At 43.5% G+C, this 18,798-nt stretch overlaps 1 protein-coding gene across 7 annotated transcripts in view; it reads right to left on the bottom strand.

The window, feature by feature from the left end:
- Nucleotides 1-18,798, bottom strand: part of CNTN4 (contactin 4) — a 294,079-nt gene that overhangs the window by 140,979 nt on the left and 134,302 nt on the right. For 6 of the 7 annotated variants that reach the window (XM_035337706.1, XM_035337710.1, XM_035337704.1 and 3 more), the window contains one exon: nt 3,446-3,584. In XM_035337706.1, the coding sequence (XP_035193597.1) occupies nt 3,446-3,500 (55 nt within the window). In that variant the 5' untranslated portion in view covers nt 3,501-3,584. Of the gene's footprint in view, nt 1-3,445; nt 3,585-4,427; nt 4,439-18,798 lie in introns of those variants that run through there. The other variant, XM_035337708.1, reaches the window with a different exon arrangement.

Below are 18,798 nucleotides of genomic sequence, written 5' to 3'. Positions count from 1 at the left end.
CTCATTAAAGCCAGTTCTTTTCACAAGCTGCATTGATGTAAATTACTGTCATTTTTGTGTAACAGTGGAACACACTTTAATATATATATATATATTATTTTTTCCCAAAGAATTACATAACCATGCTCTAAATATTCTGTCCTGACCCACTGCTGAGCTATTTGGCTATGCTGTATCAGAATCTGACAGAAGGAGAAAAAATGTCAGGACAGGCATTTACGAGAATATTTTCCTATTAAAATACAGCTCTGAAAAAACACATTGAAATTAAGCTCTGCAGAAATGTTTTTGACTTCCCAACTTTTGCTCTCTTGTGCATATTTCTAGATTAGAAAATGATATTTTCCAGTGGATAATAGGTGAAACAATGCTTTTGTTTTGCTCCAATGAAAAGTATGATAGAATTTATACTGAAAAACATGATGCTGTGCCTGGATCTGCAGAACGAAGCTGGGTGTTGCTGGGCCATCCCGACACCATCTGAGAACCAGCCAAGAGCCCATAGCAAACGCTTCTATATCTAATTTTGGATACAGACAGTGGTGAAACTCCAGATTTTCATGTACCAGAGCGTAGCACAGAAATTTCAGAGTGACCCATAAACCTCCCTGGGGGCAATGCAGAAATTTGTCCATGTTCAGCATCAGTGTCAATGTCCCATCGAGCTGCCAGCCCTCCCGGCGCAGCAAAACCAAGGCCTCCACAGCACAAAGCCATGCTAGCAAGTACACTGTTTTCTTATGCATTGAAATAAATAAATAAAACAAATGCTCAATCCTGTATTTTGGCTTGTGCTTTCTGAAGTTGCTTCCATCGCCCTGATCAGAGCAGACAGAGCTGCCACAGCACCTTCCCTTGGGGAAAACAAACTTGGGGAAACAGAAGCACCATTACAGAGCCCTGTGGTGAATTTGTTTGTTGAAGCTATTGTGTTTATATGGTGCTTGCTAAGGAGAAAGGAGGGTCAGCCTTGCTTGTGCTGAGCAGAGATCTTTGTGTTTAAAGGGCAAGAACGAGCACAAGGGCAGAAACCAGAGCCTGTGAGGCTGAGGGCAGGACAGAAGCCATGACAGCAAAGCAGAAGCACTGCTCAAGAGCTGCCAGCCTCCTCCTCCATCCTCTGCCAAAACCGGTATGCATCTTCAGAGGTTAAGTGACATTATAAAATATGCATACGCACACTCAACACGGGTAATACGACTAGGACTGCAGCTCATTAACATGCAAATAAGACTTCAACAGTGAAACTCATTGCCACGGGAAGGTAATGAGGCAAAGAATTGTGTAAGAGTCACGCAGACACGGGAAGGCTCCGTTCAGGCCTGTGCAGCCTATCCCAGCCACCCCACTACAGGCCGTGGGCACCGGCACGCTGCTTCTCATGGCCTGTCCTGCCTCTTGGCCCACACGCCAGACTTCAAAACTATCACCTTCACAACTGATACATAAGGAATTTGACAGCCTTAACGAATCTGAGACCAAAGGAATAATTTGCAGTTGCTGCATCCCAGAGCTGACACCTGAGGAAAAAACTCCTGAAAAGAAAACCGGGAACCCAGGTTTATACATCAGCTATTGAGTCAAAGCAAGCGCCTTAGTTTTTATCAATACATCTCCAAACAATCCAGAAAATTACCCAGAAAGACACAGTCCCCAGTTGGGTGATGGATGGAAGGGGGCATTAAACTCAGTAAGACCTTTAGCAATGCTGCCGCCTCTCCAAGTGCCAGATAGCTCCCAAAATTATGAGATTTGCACTAGTCTGAAGCTGGTTTAAGCTACCTCCTGGGATTGATTTAGGTTTCATATCTTAGCCTGTTATCCTGCCATGAATAACTTATGTCCGAACCCCCAGCACATAAAATCGATAGCAGCATCCCTGAGTGCAGCAGCTCCAGCAGCTAGTAGCTGGTAGTTCCACAGCACGTTTGGGTCCTCTGTGCCACGGATCTGACAGCTGTTTAATGACGCAAAAGAGAAGGGTTTGGAAGTTCTCGTGCCATTTCGAGGGAACAGATGTTAATTTTGGAAACGCGCAGAAAGCCCAAGTGGCTGCCGGAGCCCTGCAGCAGTCTCCGATGTCCCTTGCCTCCACAGGGAGTTGGGACAGTGCAAGGGACAAAAAGCCCATCCTGAAACAACATTCACCTACTCTGGGACAGCACAAAAAGGTCTGTGAACAAACTGGAGGCTTTGAAAAAAAAAAGGTGGCTTTGAAAGAAAAGGAAAAAACAAATGTAAAAGATTAATACAACCCCCGAACACATTCTGCTGAAACTTTCATTTTGCTGACCTTAGACGTTATGTGATAGATGCCTTAAATATGGAAATCACAGTACAAAACTGTTCTGCAGGCTTTTGTTTTTCCAGAATTTTGCTTATTTGCTTATAATAAAGGAGCCTATTTTCTTTACTCCTGCAGCATAACTTCTAGAGGGTTACAGTTCCCGACACAGGGATGGCACTGCATTGCAGAATCTCTCTGCATCCAATTTTCTGCCAGCTCAGAAACTGTCATAGCACATTTAGGAAGACTTGGAACCAAATTTCAAAAATAGGGACCAATAAGTACCGGAATAAAAGTGGCTTTGTGTTCAGTAGAGCTAAGCAGAAGAAAGTAAACACTATTTAAGTAGTTTGTTATTACCTAATGCTTTAAAAGTACCCTGACAACGTACACATATAAAATAGAAGAAAGCACAAGTTACTAAACAAAATTGAGCACCGAGCAACAGATAAATTAGAGCAATCAAGAACACCAAAGTGACAAACAGCAATTAAAATCTAACAGCCCCCACCCAGAATAAAACACGTGTTAGCGAACCATGCCAACTGCACAGTTTGCAGGAGCAGAGGCACTCTCTTGGTGCGAGCTTTTCTGGCCCTTCGTAAATCTGAAGGGTCTTCAAGAACTGTTTTGGCTTCAGGAAAATGGTATACTCAGAAATTTCATTTTGCTCAAAACAGTGCAACTCTCATGGAAAAAAAAAAAAAAGTTAAATAAGGACAGTTACAGAAGATGGTTTTATTACTGAAATATGTTATTCTAATTATTTGTTAAATGGAGCAGGGTCTTAGCTATAACACTCCTCATAACACCGTTTTAATGGGATTTAAAGCTATATTCCACGTAGGTTTAATTGAGCATTGAAACACTTAGCACTGAGCATGGGAAAACAACGTTTGTCAACAGCAGCTCAGAACAGGAAATGGGCAGAGCAGAGCTCTGAAACACGGAGCTTTTGCTGTGCCAATACCAATCAGCAGGAGAAGGACCTTGCTAAGAACATCAATGAGATCTGTGCAGCAACCTTTGGTAACACCAGACGTGGAGCACGGGCTTATTTTGCTATTTTATCATTAGCATATAAAACACAGTATGCTTTTGCCTCTGAGTGAAATACAGCAGCATTCTTGAAACAAAAGTTTTAAAATGACATTTTACCTGCAAGGCACACCATGAACGATTGCAGCACGAGCAGCTCCCATAGTAACCTCATTTTTAGCTTCCCAGGTCGGAGGAGACAAATTCAGGAATGCAGGAGAGAATGGGGCCTCCTTGGAAATTTTAGGCAACCTTTATTCTGTAAAAGAGAAAAAAAAGAGTTTACAAGGAGATTTAGGATTGCTGCTCCTTCCATTTGTTGAAGGCTTGCTTTTCTTTCCAGAGAAATCGCATCTTAAGACCAAAAGAAAGTTTTTAAAATGGTAAATTTAAAATCATTCTCAGAAGTAGTAAGACTAAAGAGAATACATTGATCTGAAGAAGAGGAGAAGGTGATTGTCAGGAGAGCTGCACAGAAACTTGCAGACGAAACAAAATCTGCAAAAGCAAGGCTCTAAGTACACTGGGCACCAGCTCAGGATGATGATGTAGCCCCAGATCTGCATCTTCCATCGGGCTGTGGTGAGATTTCTGCAGTCTCTCCATTTTCTCACCATCAGACTTGCTCAGTGCCTCTCAGGGGTAATCTTACGTGTAATTCGTTAACTCTGTAAACGACGGTTAAGAAAAAAGCCATGAGAATTATTCTTGATTCTCTCAACAAATGCCCTACGTGGGTGAAAGATCATCATTGCAAGGCAGTGCTCGCTAGGAAGCGTTCTCACCCTGCTCAGGAGAGGGGGATGCATTTCCCTTCTCACTCTCTTTCTCATTGTCCTGAAAATCTTAAAAAACAAAACAAAAAAAACGACCTTTCAAATATCTCCAGGTGAAAAACAATCTTTTGCTTGCACTCTATATTACAACTTGTACATAGTTAAAATTTCCGAGCAGGCAATCTGAAGACACTCTCTGCATATCACTGCAGTACCACCCCCCCCCCCCCCCCCCCCCCCCAGTGAAATCCCAGGGTGGAAAAAATACCTCCTTTCATGGAAAAAAACAAAAAAAACAACAAACAAACAAACAAAAAAACTAAAACCTTTTCCAGTGTAGGAATTTAAATATTAAAAAATAAATATATCAAGTCAGACACACATTGTTATAATTTATTCATATCACTGAGGGCTGGAAGGGGCCTTCGTGCTTACAAGACAAACTACATGACTAATAGCATGTGAAGGGCCATCATTAGAGGTCTCTGCTAGCTTTTGTGAGGTAAAATTGATAGGATTCTTCTAATAAAGTCAGGTTCGATGCACTGAGAAGACCAAGAATCTATCTTCTGATCTGAAGACGCAATTTTGAAGGGGGTAGAGATTAATTGAATATATTTATCTGTTCTCATGCAGACTGATTAGACTAGCTGGGGTTAGCAGGAAGGCCTAATCAATGGAAACTAATAACACCTTAAGTGAGTGATTAGAGCATTAATTATTAATTTTTGTAGGAAAATGTCATCATAGACCTTTATATTGATTTACAAAGTTAAACAGTTAGTCTGTGTTTGTGGTGATCAAGAGAAACGTATTTGTTTGCACTGCGGAGCCTGCACACACGGACAAGCACTGGCTTCCTCTCCGCACCAAATTCTGTCGGATATAATTGTACCCGGAGATTTCTGCCAAAGACAAGGAGCTCTCGGTTTTATACTGATTTAAGTGAGACGGGAGATAAATCCTACATTCACCAGCAGCTGCTGAAATTCTTTCATGCTCTTGTTTCCCCACGTATTAGTGCCATCAATAAGCCCATCGTGTCACTTATAAGGCTCCTCTTCATTACACTGCTGTGCAATGCTTTACGGTTACCCTCCTCGCTGCAATAAGCTACGTGGGACTGAAACAGAACAATCACTTACAGCCACTGATACCTAATTAAAAACACAAGAGGTATGGCACTTATCAACTTAATCTACTGCCAGGAACCCGGAGCAAGCGGCCGTGGACCTGCCCGCGAGCTGCCAGCCTGCAGGAGGGCCGCAGCACCCCCTCCGCCCTGGGGGTTAATAGCAGCAGCACCAAGCTTCCCGCCTGCAAACAGTGCCAGTGGGGAAAAAGAAAGCATTATATCTGCCTCTTGGTTAAAACACTTGCAATATAAAGCCCTGGATCTGCCCAAAGTCGAGCAAAATGCCTCTGTTTATTCCCTGGGCTCTGAGGATGGAGATGAGGAACCACTCTTCATGGGGGGCTGCAGAGATGGCAGTCCTCTTTGCAGTTTCCTGACACTCCCATCTCACTGGGATGGTTGGCTTGTGTATTTTATTTCCTATTTTTCAATAGATTCAATAAAATTCTCAGTCTTCAACTCATTTCTCTTCCCTACTGCAACTTCTTTTACCATGGCTTCCCCTGGCCCACCAGCCCTTCGGGAGAAGGCTGCAATATTCTGCTTACAATTTTTCTACTTACAGCTTTTTCATTTGTTTTCTTCTTCTTCTACTCAGGAAATCATGCTTCTCTAAGCATTTTAAAAACTAATACAAGACATTTCAAAATTATTAATGTAAATTAGTTGTTAGCTTATAAGGGCATTAAAGCCAGCAGGCTCTTTCTTTCCTCCCATGATGATTTCACACAGTCACTGGGTCTTACTTTCAGCCAAAAATAAAAGCTATGCTAAAAATATACATTTTTAGTACTCTGAAGAGTCAATACTCAAGCCCAATGAAAAACCTCTAAGTCTTCCCTATCACTCAGTTATTCAATACATACTCCACAGAACCAGCAAGCATCAGAGGGTCATGGATGCCCTTTGAAGCAAAAAAAAAAAAAAAAAAAAAAAAAAAGAAAACAGATATCTGAAGGGAAACAAATGCCTCTGGTAGTAACAAACTGCTTGTCCACAGCAGCTGGACAGCCATTGGCATCTCCATCAGTGTTAACGGCTGTAAGTGCGTGGAGTTTCCAAAGTATATAGCCTGTAACAATTAGAATACGTTCCTAGAAGAGGCTCTAGCATATTTAATTTTCTAAATATATGGAATAATACCACATCCTGTGGTCATTCCCAGGCATGCTACCGCTGGATTACTGTTGAGGCTGCAGGATCACCATCTCCCCAGAGCTAGGAGCAGCCTGCCAGGAGCAGCACTGGAAACCAGCACGGAGCCCTGCCTCTGCCCAGCATCCCCTAGCAAGAGCCCTGGCTTTTACCGATACGTCTCATAACACACGTAGCACGCCATGGAAAGTTTCCTGAAGAGAAACGATGCCTGTCCTATCATAAAAAATAGTGAAAAGGAAATTAGATGATTACCATTACAAATATTTTCCTAGGGTTAAAATATGGTGGTATTCAAGATGCTGTTGCATTTTCATCTCTCATGATAGTTCCTTATTTCACATGTGAATGACTCCAATCTCAAAAATGTTTTCCTGTAAACATAGCTGCTATTCATATCAGTAGGCCCATTGTTCAGAGCTGTGTAAAAATTGTTGAAACACGTTGATTTTTTTTATGGCAACAACTTCAGGAAAGGCAACATTTGTGCATGAGCAAAAGATATATATAATTGAACAGATCCTTCCCATTTCTAAATGTTTTCTGACTATGAAATCTCAGGGGGGTTTGCTCTGCTTCTAAAGTGCCTGGAATGGTCCCGAAAACTAGCAAAGTTTAATATTTTATTTCCAGAAGGGAGTGTGTGTAGTTTCAGCCCCATTCAAGTTATTTTTTAAAAAGATGAAAATGAGATTGCAGTGCTGCAGTTTGGCAGTGCATCCCATTAGAAAGTGTAATGCCAATGCACGCGTGCAGATGTCTTTTTAACTTTACTTTTTGACAATGCATCCATTGCAAATTCTTTTGAAAGGCATCTTTGTAACTGGATTTTGAGGAAGAAAGTTGACTTTAAGAGCTCTGGGTGTAACTGGGTGGGAGAGGAAAAACGGATGTGTGCAGCAGAAATATTTGTTGTTAATTTCTGAGTGGGCATGGCTTTTCATCAGCATTTTCATTTGGATTCTTAATGACTAGCACTTTTGAAAAAAAATAAATAGAAAAAAATAAGGCTAAGGTATATGGATGCATTCAACATGTGAAAAATGCCCTTTTGGCTGGAACTCCCTTTTCTCACTCTTTTGTAGCCTTTAGTAGAAGTGTTAGAGCCCAGTTTGGACCAAACGAACTCCCAGAATGATCCGAAGGAAAATTTGCAAAACACGTCTCAGACCCCTAAGCATTGCAGCAGCAGCAAGAAGCCTTAGCAATCATCTCACGTCTTCCTTCTGCACACCGGTGTGCTACACAGTGCCAATCCTGCTAAACTCCAAAATAAATCACTGTTAATGAAGCATGCTGCACACACAGACAGCAACAGGCATCTTTTAATCACCTAAACAAAGAAGAGCTAGAGGTAAGCACAAACCACTCTGAGCACGAGTGCAGGAGCTGTCAGGAGGTACAGCAGCGCCTGCCCCGTGATTCAGAGTGCCAAAACTTCCAAAGGATTACTTTTTAAAAATTTTATTTTTTAACTGAAGCATAGCATTGTAAAAATAACCTTGAGACTTTGGTGCAAAAGAGAGAGCAGAGCCATGGGTTGCGCCGACCGCTGTGGTGACAGACACAGCCTGGGGCTGTGCAGCTTCCCAGCAGCACCAAGTGTTGGAGCGCCCAAGCAGACGGGCACACATCAGACAAGTGTTAAGAGCGCCCACACTGAATGCATATTGCTGGTCAACTCTAGAGAGGCTGAACATAAAATCAAATTCATCTCGTCTGCACCAAACAAACAAACAAAAATAACAAAAAAACAAACGTAGAAAATAAGTCATAGAAAGCTGAGATCAAAATAAAAGAATAAATAAAAAACAACAACAAACTCACCAACCAACCTTTCCTACTAAGATAAAAATGCCTTCTTCTAATAAAAACATATAACGTTTATGTCCACTTAAGATGTGTTTGCTTGGTGCTTTCCACAGCTTATGAACAGAACTAAAATTGATTGGTGAACCTACACTTAAATGTTCTTTTCCGTTTCCTTCTCTCTAAACCCACTAGCACTTTCCAAAAGTTTTCTGGCTTCACAGACCCAGCAGTGCAGGAGAATAAGGCTTTTTTTTGACAGCTCTTCATTTCAGCAGACAGAATTATCTGCTTATTTTTAAAAGCAGACACGTACACGGACCCCCCTTCCTGCAAGTCCACGTGTGCGTTGAGCTCATCCTCACAGCCCTATTCTCAGCACAGGTGTTTCATCTATTTAATCACAGGAAATTTTGAGTTTAGAGTTCACTGGAGTTACTGAAGGGCATGTATAACTGAGAAGTCATAGCTGGAGGGTAATTACTGGAAGTTCATTTTCACAGTGTGTCTCTCCTTGGTTTCACGTTTGCCAGCATTTTTGCTAATAGCAAGGATGGAAAACGGGTGTGCTTATTCAGTCTGCTGGTGCCACGAAGATGAAGCAGATACCTGTGAGGATGTGAGTACAATTCAGGATCATCTTGACAAATTGGACAAATTGCAGACCGAGATAGAAGGATGAACTCGGGTAAGAGACAAGTGCTGTGTACTGCGGTAAGGAGGATGCTGCAGCAAATAGCACAAACATGCCGGGGGGTAAGCAGCAAGGTGATGGCTCAGCACAGACCCGCGTGGCTGAATGCCTGTGAACGATGCCACGTGGCTGTGAAAGCAGCAGAAGTCCTGCCTGGGATGCACAAACCAGGCATACAGCATCTGCAACTCCCCACGAGGTAGGAAACCTCCAATGCTGGCATGTCTCAGAGACAGAACTGCCCCCAGGTTTGGTGCTGCCTGGTGAGGAAGGCTTCCCCCAAGCAGAAGCATGCAAAGGAGAATGCCACAAAGGACTGAAGGTCTGCAAAACACATCCTGCAAACAGGAAGCAAATGGAGCTGCTTAGCATAAAACATTGAAGAGAAAAATGCTAATAGTACTAAAATCTGTAAAAGACTGCTGGAAATAGAAGAAAATAATTTGCTCTTGTGCAAAAGGCACTGCAAGAATCCATATGCACTAGGGATTAAGGTTTAGACTTTTTGGTAATGTTAGGGCCAGCTCAAGCACAGCAATGGGCTGAGTAGGGTGCAGAATGTCCATTGCTGATGTTCCTTAACAATCTGTAAGATAAATTTATGAATGATGCAGATCTCGAGGACAGACACAGTATGTATTTTGCCTTCAGGGACACCAGTATCTGGAAGGGGCAGGGGGAGAATTCCTGTCCCTGTGCTGCCGGCTGCACAGTGCGCGAGCTCCACTACCAGCAGCAATCAGCAGCAGAGGAGCCCCAAGCCTCTGACTCCTCCAAGTCACCGTCAGGAGACGGCACAGGCTCACTGTAACAGATGCAGCCAGTGACCTACAAAATTGAGCGTCCCAAAATAGAAGGTGCCTTAAAGATGTGTCTGCAAAGTCCAAATCTTCACAGTAAGACTTTTTTTTTCATGTACACATCCCTGTATTTTTTTCAGCACGCGGGACACCGCTCTCTTCTGCTGTGGGAGCTGTTATGAGTCCTGAGATTAATGCTGGCCTTCCAAAAGCAGCATCGACAAAAGAAAAGGGAATTCAAAAGGATGTCTGGGGGAGATGAAGGGTAGCGGAAGCGTGCCAGTGGCATCTCTCAGCGAGCTCTCCTCGAGTCACAGCACGTCTGTCAGATCCTGATCCATCTCAAGCTTCTTTGCTGAAATTATCCCTTCTGGAGTTGTGCTTATACGCAATTCATATATTATGAAATATATATAGGCGCATTGTGCCTGATAAAACAAATGACACACACACCATGTTTCTGAGACGTGCTTATGATGAATGGGAATGAAACGCTTCAAAAAATTAATTATCTAAAAAAAAAAAAGAACGAGAAGAGCAATGTCACTTGTTAGATTTTGTTTCTTCCTTTGGGCATTCATTCCCACTCACGCGATAGAGATTTCATTTCACTCTATCATGGAAGCTACAGCACCTCAGCAGATGCAAGTTCCCAACTCACTCCTGTCGTTTGTATCTGTCAGGCTCGTCGCGGAGCGCTGTGCCCGAGCCTTCAGCTCCCAGGTAGGCGTCTGCCAAAGCTCAGCTGTCACCTGGGGAAGGTGACAAGGTGCGGGGAAGCGGTACAGTTACACAAACACCTGCCAAACCCAGCCAGGCCACTCACGGGTGCTCGTACACGGCAATCGGATCACATCAACCGGACTCAGACAGTAAATGTAGTGCTAACCACTTTAGCAAAGATCACTGAAGAAATAACTCAGTAATCAGCCACTGCAGCGAATCGTGACCTCTAGCATTTAAATACAGCTTCTGCTGCCTTGCCAGGACATCAGAGCTCCTTGACTCCTGCTGATGCTGTATCTCCACGGAGCCGGCTGCTGGGCAGCTCTGCCAGGCACGGGGCAGGGGGAAGCCCTCCCTGCTCACACTGCAGAAGGGGCAGAGACATCCCTCACTGCTACCACCCTTTTCCCACCTGTTACCTTACAGACTCTTAGAAGCTATATGCCTCCTCCTATCCTTACACAGAGATGCATGTGCAGCTTGCGTATTATTTAGGAGCTCGGGATTATACTGAAAGAGACAATAATTCAGGTGCTCAACATTTTACTGTGCTGCAGCGTTCCCGTACGCCCCTAGCACCAGCAGCGTTACGGACGCAATGATCCATGCCCAATGCTGGTGTTCCCAGCTGCACAACACCTCCGTCCCCTGCAGCTCCAGCCAACCAAAGTGCAAATCACCACTGAAGAAAAAAATGACAGTAATTAAAGCCTTTTAATCACTACCTACTAACTACTATGCATGATGCTCTTAGAGCCCTTGCTATTTGTCCCTTGCCCCCACGCGTTGCCCTGTAAAACGCGAATCATTTGTAAGCACAAATCACTTCAAGCTAAGGAGATCTGGGTGACTAAAGGCAAGCCTAAATTAAAGCTATTGGTGCTAATTAGGGGTCACTTTGTATTGTTCTGCCTTTTCCATGGAAGGGATATACCAAAACCACCCGCCAGGTGGGTGAACAGAGAGTACTGTTCCTGGACAGTGCCTCACGTAGCGACCTTACAGCTCACCGACCCAAAATCCCCTCCTGACCTCACACAGCGTAAGATTTTCAATGCAGGATTTGGCAAATTCAAAAGGAACGGCTACCTTCTGCACCCAAGGAATAAATAATCAGCTCTGCGTAGGATGCCAGGTTTAGGGATGGGAACGCTTTCATTTTATACCTTGAAGAGCAGAAGAATCTTGGCTTTGTATTCAGCAAGTCCAGCTCATCTCTCCTGGCCACATCACTACAAGTGGTACAAAGCCTGTGACACGTTCAGCTTTTGTTGCTGGCAGCAGAAGACTGTGGGTGAGAGACCTGAGCCCCACGCAGCCCCTTCCTGGTCCCTCCACAGCTTCCAGCAGAGAACAGGGACGCGCTGCCCAGCTCCGGGATGCAGCACCACGAAGATACACTGCCAGGCCAAGTGAGGTGTTCACCTCCATCTGACTTTTTATCATAAATTTCCCAAGGGAATAAGGGTTAATTTATTACTACCTCAGCTAGACAGAACATTGCCCCGAAGAAACAGGGCTCAGGGGACTCCGCCTGACAATGAAAAGCTTTTTATCCCTAGGTGACTGCGCCGCGGTAATGAATCAAGGCAGTTCACTCTCTGAACAAAGACAGACAAGTAACATTCAAAGTTAAATCCAAGCATATCGTTCACTTTTGAATGAGTCCACTTCAAAATAGGCTTTATAAGAGAGCATAATCTGGTCTAGAACATAAAGAACAATGTAAAAATATTAAAGATCTTTCTATGATGTTTCTAAATTCAGCATCTCAATGACATCTTATTTTGGACTTCTGGAGCTTATAGAGAAATCTGTTTTATTTTAAAAACTAAAAAACCCTGTGTATGTAGGACTCCCAGGAGGGGAATCAACCACACTGGACACACACACGATGAGGTGTGCTTTGCCTGGCATGCCACCCACCTGATTGCCTGGGGTGCTTTTTACAATATCAAATCCCAGTGATTTTATTTCCATGTTTCCAAACGCAGCGCTGGTGCCCCTGCCCTGTGCGTTTGGGCTGCTCTCAGCAGTTGCCATCAGCACGTGGCTGCAGCTTATTTTCAGTGCTCAATTTCTCACCATGGTTGCATAAGAAGGCACAGTTCATGGTGCAAAGCCAAATGCTTGGCTGTTTGTATGAAATTACGGAACCCATGCAAGGAGGTAATACAGCAAAATATGGGTATTTAGAGTTCCAACCAGCTTTTCCTCCTGGTACCAGTGCAGATTTCCTAGCAGTGAGGCCAGGACCACATGCAGGATGTCCAGCAAAGGCACAGTGCCCCTGTTGCATGCCCCGTAGGGCTCTTCTTATTGCAGAGATAAACGGTGGTGTCACCAGTTCCTTTGCAAATCTAAAGAGGCTTCTGAGTCCACACCTTATCTGTGATATTTTGCTATCAAATAGTCTGCTTTTACACCTAAACGTGTTTGTTTCAAAATAAAATAAGAGCAAATCCCCCAAACCAACCAACCAAGCATCCAAGAGAAGACAACCGAAGGCTGGGGGGAGCCATTCGCCACGGTGGCACCACCAGCTGGGAGCAGCTCAGGGAGCAGAAATTCAAAAACCATGACTGAGCCCTGGGCAACTTGCCATCAGGTAAAGGGAGGGCAGCAGAGCTCAGCCCCTGGGCAAGCTGACCCTTCCCAGGGCTGGCCCAGGTGCTGGCAGCCCCAGCCCGGCCAAGCAACACGAGGCGACGCCGCCGACACCTCGGTGTAATCGCCGCTGTTCGTTGGTACACTCTGTAACACAATCCTTTTGCTCTGATTTAATTACTAAACATAAAAGGAAATAAACTTCAGAATGAAAACAACGAAATTGCACTGCATGTAATTTATGGGAGCTATTCTTCAGCTGAATGCCATAAACCCCTGCATGTTTATGATACCCTATTAGAGGGCTGAAAACACGCTTGCATTTGCCTATATAGACTATGCAGATTATGTGATATTACTGCCTTTTTCTGCCTCTGCTATTTTTCACAGAAACAGTGTATTTGTTTAAAGACATCCTTGCACTAAGTATTGGCTGCTGCTAGGAAAAAAAAAAAGAAAAAAAGACTGGCTGCATGCTCCCTCGTAGCCACAGGCTATCAAGCTGGGAAGTGGCGAGCAGCTGGCGGAGGTGCACAGAGGAAGGGGGCATTGCACATGGTTTTGTTCTCAATCTGGAATATCAATTACTGAGGAAGCAACCCCACGGCCAGACAAAACAAGAACCATCTCGGCAGCGGATAAGTATGTCAAATGATCTGAGCTGCATGGCATTTCAGGAGTGGCGGGATGGTAGCATGAGGATTTATTGAGATATCACATTAATCCCTTGGTTTTCTTGTCATAAGAAACAGATGAAAGGAAATAAGGTTTGCAAACTTGACTGGAGCATTGATTTATGTATAACAGCTTCAAAACACATGGACAGAAATGCGTGTTCCTGTTATCCGCAGCTTAGGGCTCTGCGCAGCCTTCACTCTGCAGCAGAAGTCCTGGGGATTGTGCCTGCTGGCAGCAGCGCTGGCTCCTGGCTGCTCTCCTGAGCTGCATCCCCTTCCCCAGCCACCAAACAGCCCTGGAGGAGCCGTTGGCAGCTGTGCTCCTCACCCGGGGACAGAGCACAGCACCAAGGGGAGGACCCTGGAGAAAAGCAAAGGGTTGTGGGACATCGAGGCCAGGTCTCAATATACACGCAACAGTCCCTGACACTGAAGGCATCTCCAGCATAGAGATTTTCAGGCTTTTCTCTTCAAGCCATTCCCCAAACAGCAGATTCTTCCACTTCGCACAGATGGAGCCGGTATGAAAAACAGGATGAATTCACACCAAACTGAGCCTATTCTCTGAAGAGGTGGCAAGAGTTCATCTCTTACCAGCTTGCAGATAGTCCCAACTATCTATTGATTTAAATATAAGCCGTATATCCTAGTGCTGCAGTCACAGCACTCCTTTTTACTGCCTATTAAACCCTCTTTTAATATCTCCTCAAGCACTAATTGTCAACGTTTCAACCTTCATCTACGCCTTATCTTTACGTGCCAACTCTTTTCCAGCCGCAGTCAATATCTTCCACTTCTTGTTTTGCATAGATGGATCTGTCAGCGCAGATTTAATACACTCAATGTTTGACATAACTTCTTAGGGGTTTCTGGGACAACTTCTCTTAACACTTCTTGAACTGAAAATAAATAGTTCAAAAAAACCAAGGAGGAGTATGAAATTAGAAAACTAAGACTGAGAAAGACATGAAAAACATGTCTGAGGAAAAATATCATCTACTTTAGCTTCATAGACTGGAAGTTAGGAATCCGTCTTGCTGAAACTGTCATCTTAATCATTTCCCCGAATCACTTCTGAAGGGAGAGACAGATCCCTCAAAGCTCAGCCTACTGTTTAAGGCTTTTCCTATTCAGCCTTTTCAGAATATTATCATAACACTGGGACTGAAAGCAGGATAAAAAACAAGGGCAAAAGCTCAGGGATGTTCTTTTGGTTTTCCAGCCTGCAATCAAGAGCCCTAACGCACAGCTTCAGTTCTGTCCTTCAAAGAGTCCTTCAAGAGAATGACATCTGGTGCTGTGTCATAGCCCCTTAGCAAGCCTCAGCGAGGCAAGCAGGCCCTCGGTGACCTGGGGATGTCGATGTGCAAGACAAACAGAAGAGACACAGCACCATAGGCGAAACCACCCCTACAGCTGGTGGGAGACATTGAAAGCAACCAGAGCCAGCTCAGAGGGGCGGTTTGAGCAAGGAGGACAGACCCAGGTTTCATTAGGGCTCTCCTCTGCCACGCAATTAAAGTGATCTTTGGAATAGCGAGATAAGAATTTAGTGCACACGATAAAACTTAAACTGTACAATTTCAGTTACAACGGTAGTACGTTAATTTATCTCCTGTTAAGACAGTTAAAACAATGACAAGTGGCTATAACCAGAGAGCAGAAATAGCCCATTTTACGGCCCAACTTACGGATCGTTGCTGTAATAGGAGCCTATTAGCTCCAATGGCTTTGGATAAGACCACAGTGGAAATAAAAATGGTGCTGGGCAAGAAATACTGCAATGTGATAAATATCTGCATCACAGACCTTGCCAGTTATATCAGTTCCATGTGCAGGATAATTTGGGAGAAACTATTTACGTTATAAACCTTCACCAAAATTTAATAAGGAGCCCTTAATCATTTTTCTCTAATTAAAGCAGCAGCTAAAGGCACAACCATTACATTCCCCGGTATTTTACAACAACCATATTACCAAGGGAAACTCTGTGAAATACGCAAAGTGAGCTAGAAGCTGCAGATTAAACAGGAGAAAGATAAATATTTCAATCAAAGCGATGCTTGTTAGAGAACTCGCTCAATGGCACGACGTGAGCCAGACACCGGGCGGCAGGAGATAAGCCAAGATATGGCTCAGGCTCACGGAGATGTTATAAGCAATGCACATATGATGATTTTAGTGGAAGGATGAGTGCAAGAAATCTGTAGTTTCCCCAAAAATATGAGACAGAAGGCAAAGTACCAGAGCTGATAGTTACAAACAGCAGGAAAAATCCTATTTCTTTTTTTTTTTCATCACTATGCATGAGAAAAAATCAGAGTAAAGGCACAGCAGGCACTGCTATTGAGTGCTAATCACAAGACTGAATTGCTTTGAGTTTGGAGATATAAAAATATTTAATTCCAGCCTATAAAGTTACTATTTTTAAATGTCCCTTGGTTTATCTGTCTGTGCCTTCTGTCTGCTCACTTCTGCAGAACTTCTCAAGCCAAGCACTGCTCAGACTTTTAAGGCTTGTAAGAATATTAAACTCTGTACAAAGAGCAATTAATACTACTGAGCTCTGCCTGCTTTTAAACTCAGATGGGAAATTACTGCTGTTTATGACGATGAACATGACTGTGGGTTGTTTCCACGTCTTCATTCACAGGAATGTTCAGCTAAGAAGATCAGAGAAACAATTAAAAAAAATCCACACCGAGGATAATTTCAATGAGGATATTTAAGAAATCAGCCAACTCCTGACCTACACAAAGACTACCACCAGGAAAAGTTTCTCCTGTGTGGAAGTGGTCTGATGTTTTGTGCCGTGACAAGGAGCGTGCTGGCTCCAAGTGGGGACCGAAGCGCGACGCTGCCTGCAGAGCTGCTCGCCACCAGCACTCACTGCTAAAGAGCGCACGTGCCAGACAGGGAACGGAACTCAGTTCATGGTGGCATTAAATCTCTATGCATACTTGCACAGGGGGAGAGGTGGCCAACCTGAAATGCCGACCTTCCAATCAGTGCAGAAGTATTTAAATATATTCAACAACAAAACCAGCAACAGGCATGCTCTTATAAAATAGAAGAGCCAGGTCCATCTCCTAAGCTCACATCATTAAACAGCATTAATGTATGCTCATTAACAACTCTAGCAAGCTAAATTCCCTGACAGAGTACACCTTCCTTGCAGGAAGGAATCACGTCACAGCTGGGACAGGACTGCATGAGCCATGCAAGTTATTGCGATGCTTCTCCCTCTAGTGTCTTTCTTTGGCCTACATTCCTATGAAATGAATTTAAATATGATAAATGATAAGAATTTCACCCTTGGCTGGGAATCCAAATTATCATATTGATTAGCTTTGCCACATATAACAGAAAATATTCACAAAATTGGCAGGCTTTAAAGAATAAAAGTTGTCACCTTGCAGATGCAGAACAGCAAGGCAGGGCAGAGCTAACCGAGTGGCAAAACCAACTTTCTTCTAAACCAAGAAATAAAGTCCCAACCTCAGATTATTTTACTGCAATATTTTGAGTATTGACCCGTTTCCTGTGCGAAATGTGTCCTCAAATCTCATAGACAAAAAGTCAATTCCGCCGATTTCATTTTCTGAACCACGAGTGCATTTGTTAGGGACAAATTTTATTAGAAAGGAATCTCTGAGCAGTCTGGGAACAGGAGGGGCACGAGCAGGGAGAATTCAGAGTGGCTAAATATTCTGTGGGATGTAAAGAATGTTAGCTTTGTACAACATAACTGAACTCAAAAACCACTTGATTTTCCCCATTTGGTAGGCGCTGGCATCATACAGGAGTAGTGGGGAAAAACAGGTGTCTTTCCCACAGCCATCACTTGCAGTAAAGAAATGTGCAAAGCTGTGAAAGAAAAATAAGCCTTTTCTTGGGGAATATCCTCCTAGCAGCACCCAGTCAGCTCCCAAAAAACACAATGCCAAGGAGAATACAGGTTCTGTTCCAGATTGAATGTCTGTGTGGAAGCAACTTGAAAACCAAAATTTTGTGTTTACACCATCAAGAAGCGTAGTTTTTTTCTGCCCCCCCGTAAGTCTAAGGGTGTACTGCAGCCTGAGGACAGAGCGATAATAAAGACTAGATGGCTTCTAAACACATCAGCTTTTGGAACATGAAGCCAGTGATTATGACAGGCTTTTCAGCCATATTTCCCTTTTCTTCCTGTTGAAGGACATCTTCTTGCTGCCCCCAGGGCTGGAAAGTGGCACGGAGGGCATGGAGCTGCACACACGGCAGGGGCAGCACGTGCAGGCTGTGCTCTGCTCAGGTTCAGACCGCCCCTCAAGAGCGACACACAAAATTCCTCACAAGCAAAATTTTAGCTGAACAGATTAAATACAAATGGGAAATCTCCTTATTGCATCTCTCAACAACAGCCTCCAACAACTTGTTAAAGTTAACTGTACAAAATTTTGGAGAAAGGAAATAACTAATATATGTTGCTTACATGATACTGAACTGCTGTAATACACAGAGCACATTAAATTTGACATCCTGGGAAAATGAAAATCTATACTCAGGTGTGCATAACTCAGCAAATTGATGAAAAACTTAATTCACAAAAATTATATCTTTAGCTATGATGGAATGTAAGAAAATATACCTCAACCATGAGATTTTAAGACCAAATATTTTTTTCCTGTGTCTCCAACTAAGACAATTTATTTACTTGTCATCCTGTTGATTCATTCCTAAGAAATATCATATGCATATATGGAGGAAAAGGTTTTTTTTTATTATTATTATTTATTTCTAGTGCTATAAAAAATGTTTCCAGCTATCCACAGACTTGGAACAAGGGAGGCAGCGTGTGATGGATTAGTGAACAGAGTGCAGGTGAAATGGTCAAACTTGCATGCCAAAGACAATTTATCAGGGAACTTCCACAGCTCTGCAGCACCTCTCGCTCACACAGCTCTTAGCGGTACACTGTTTGCAGTATTTACTTTATCAGTATTTTTCACTGCAGACTACCTCCTCTTTTCAAAATCAAAGGGCTGCTCAAGTCACTTTTTCTTTCCTGGCTTCTCTCGGTGCTTGCTCAGCCCCACCTGTCCTCCGGGCATCCCC

This window comes from Oxyura jamaicensis, chromosome 12 (assembly GCF_011077185.1).
Source record: "Oxyura jamaicensis isolate SHBP4307 breed ruddy duck chromosome 12, BPBGC_Ojam_1.0, whole genome shotgun sequence".
Taxonomy (NCBI): domain Eukaryota; kingdom Metazoa; phylum Chordata; class Aves; order Anseriformes; family Anatidae; genus Oxyura; species Oxyura jamaicensis.
Note: the sequence above shows the minus strand (reverse complement) of the source record. Positions and strands in the feature narration are given on the sequence as shown.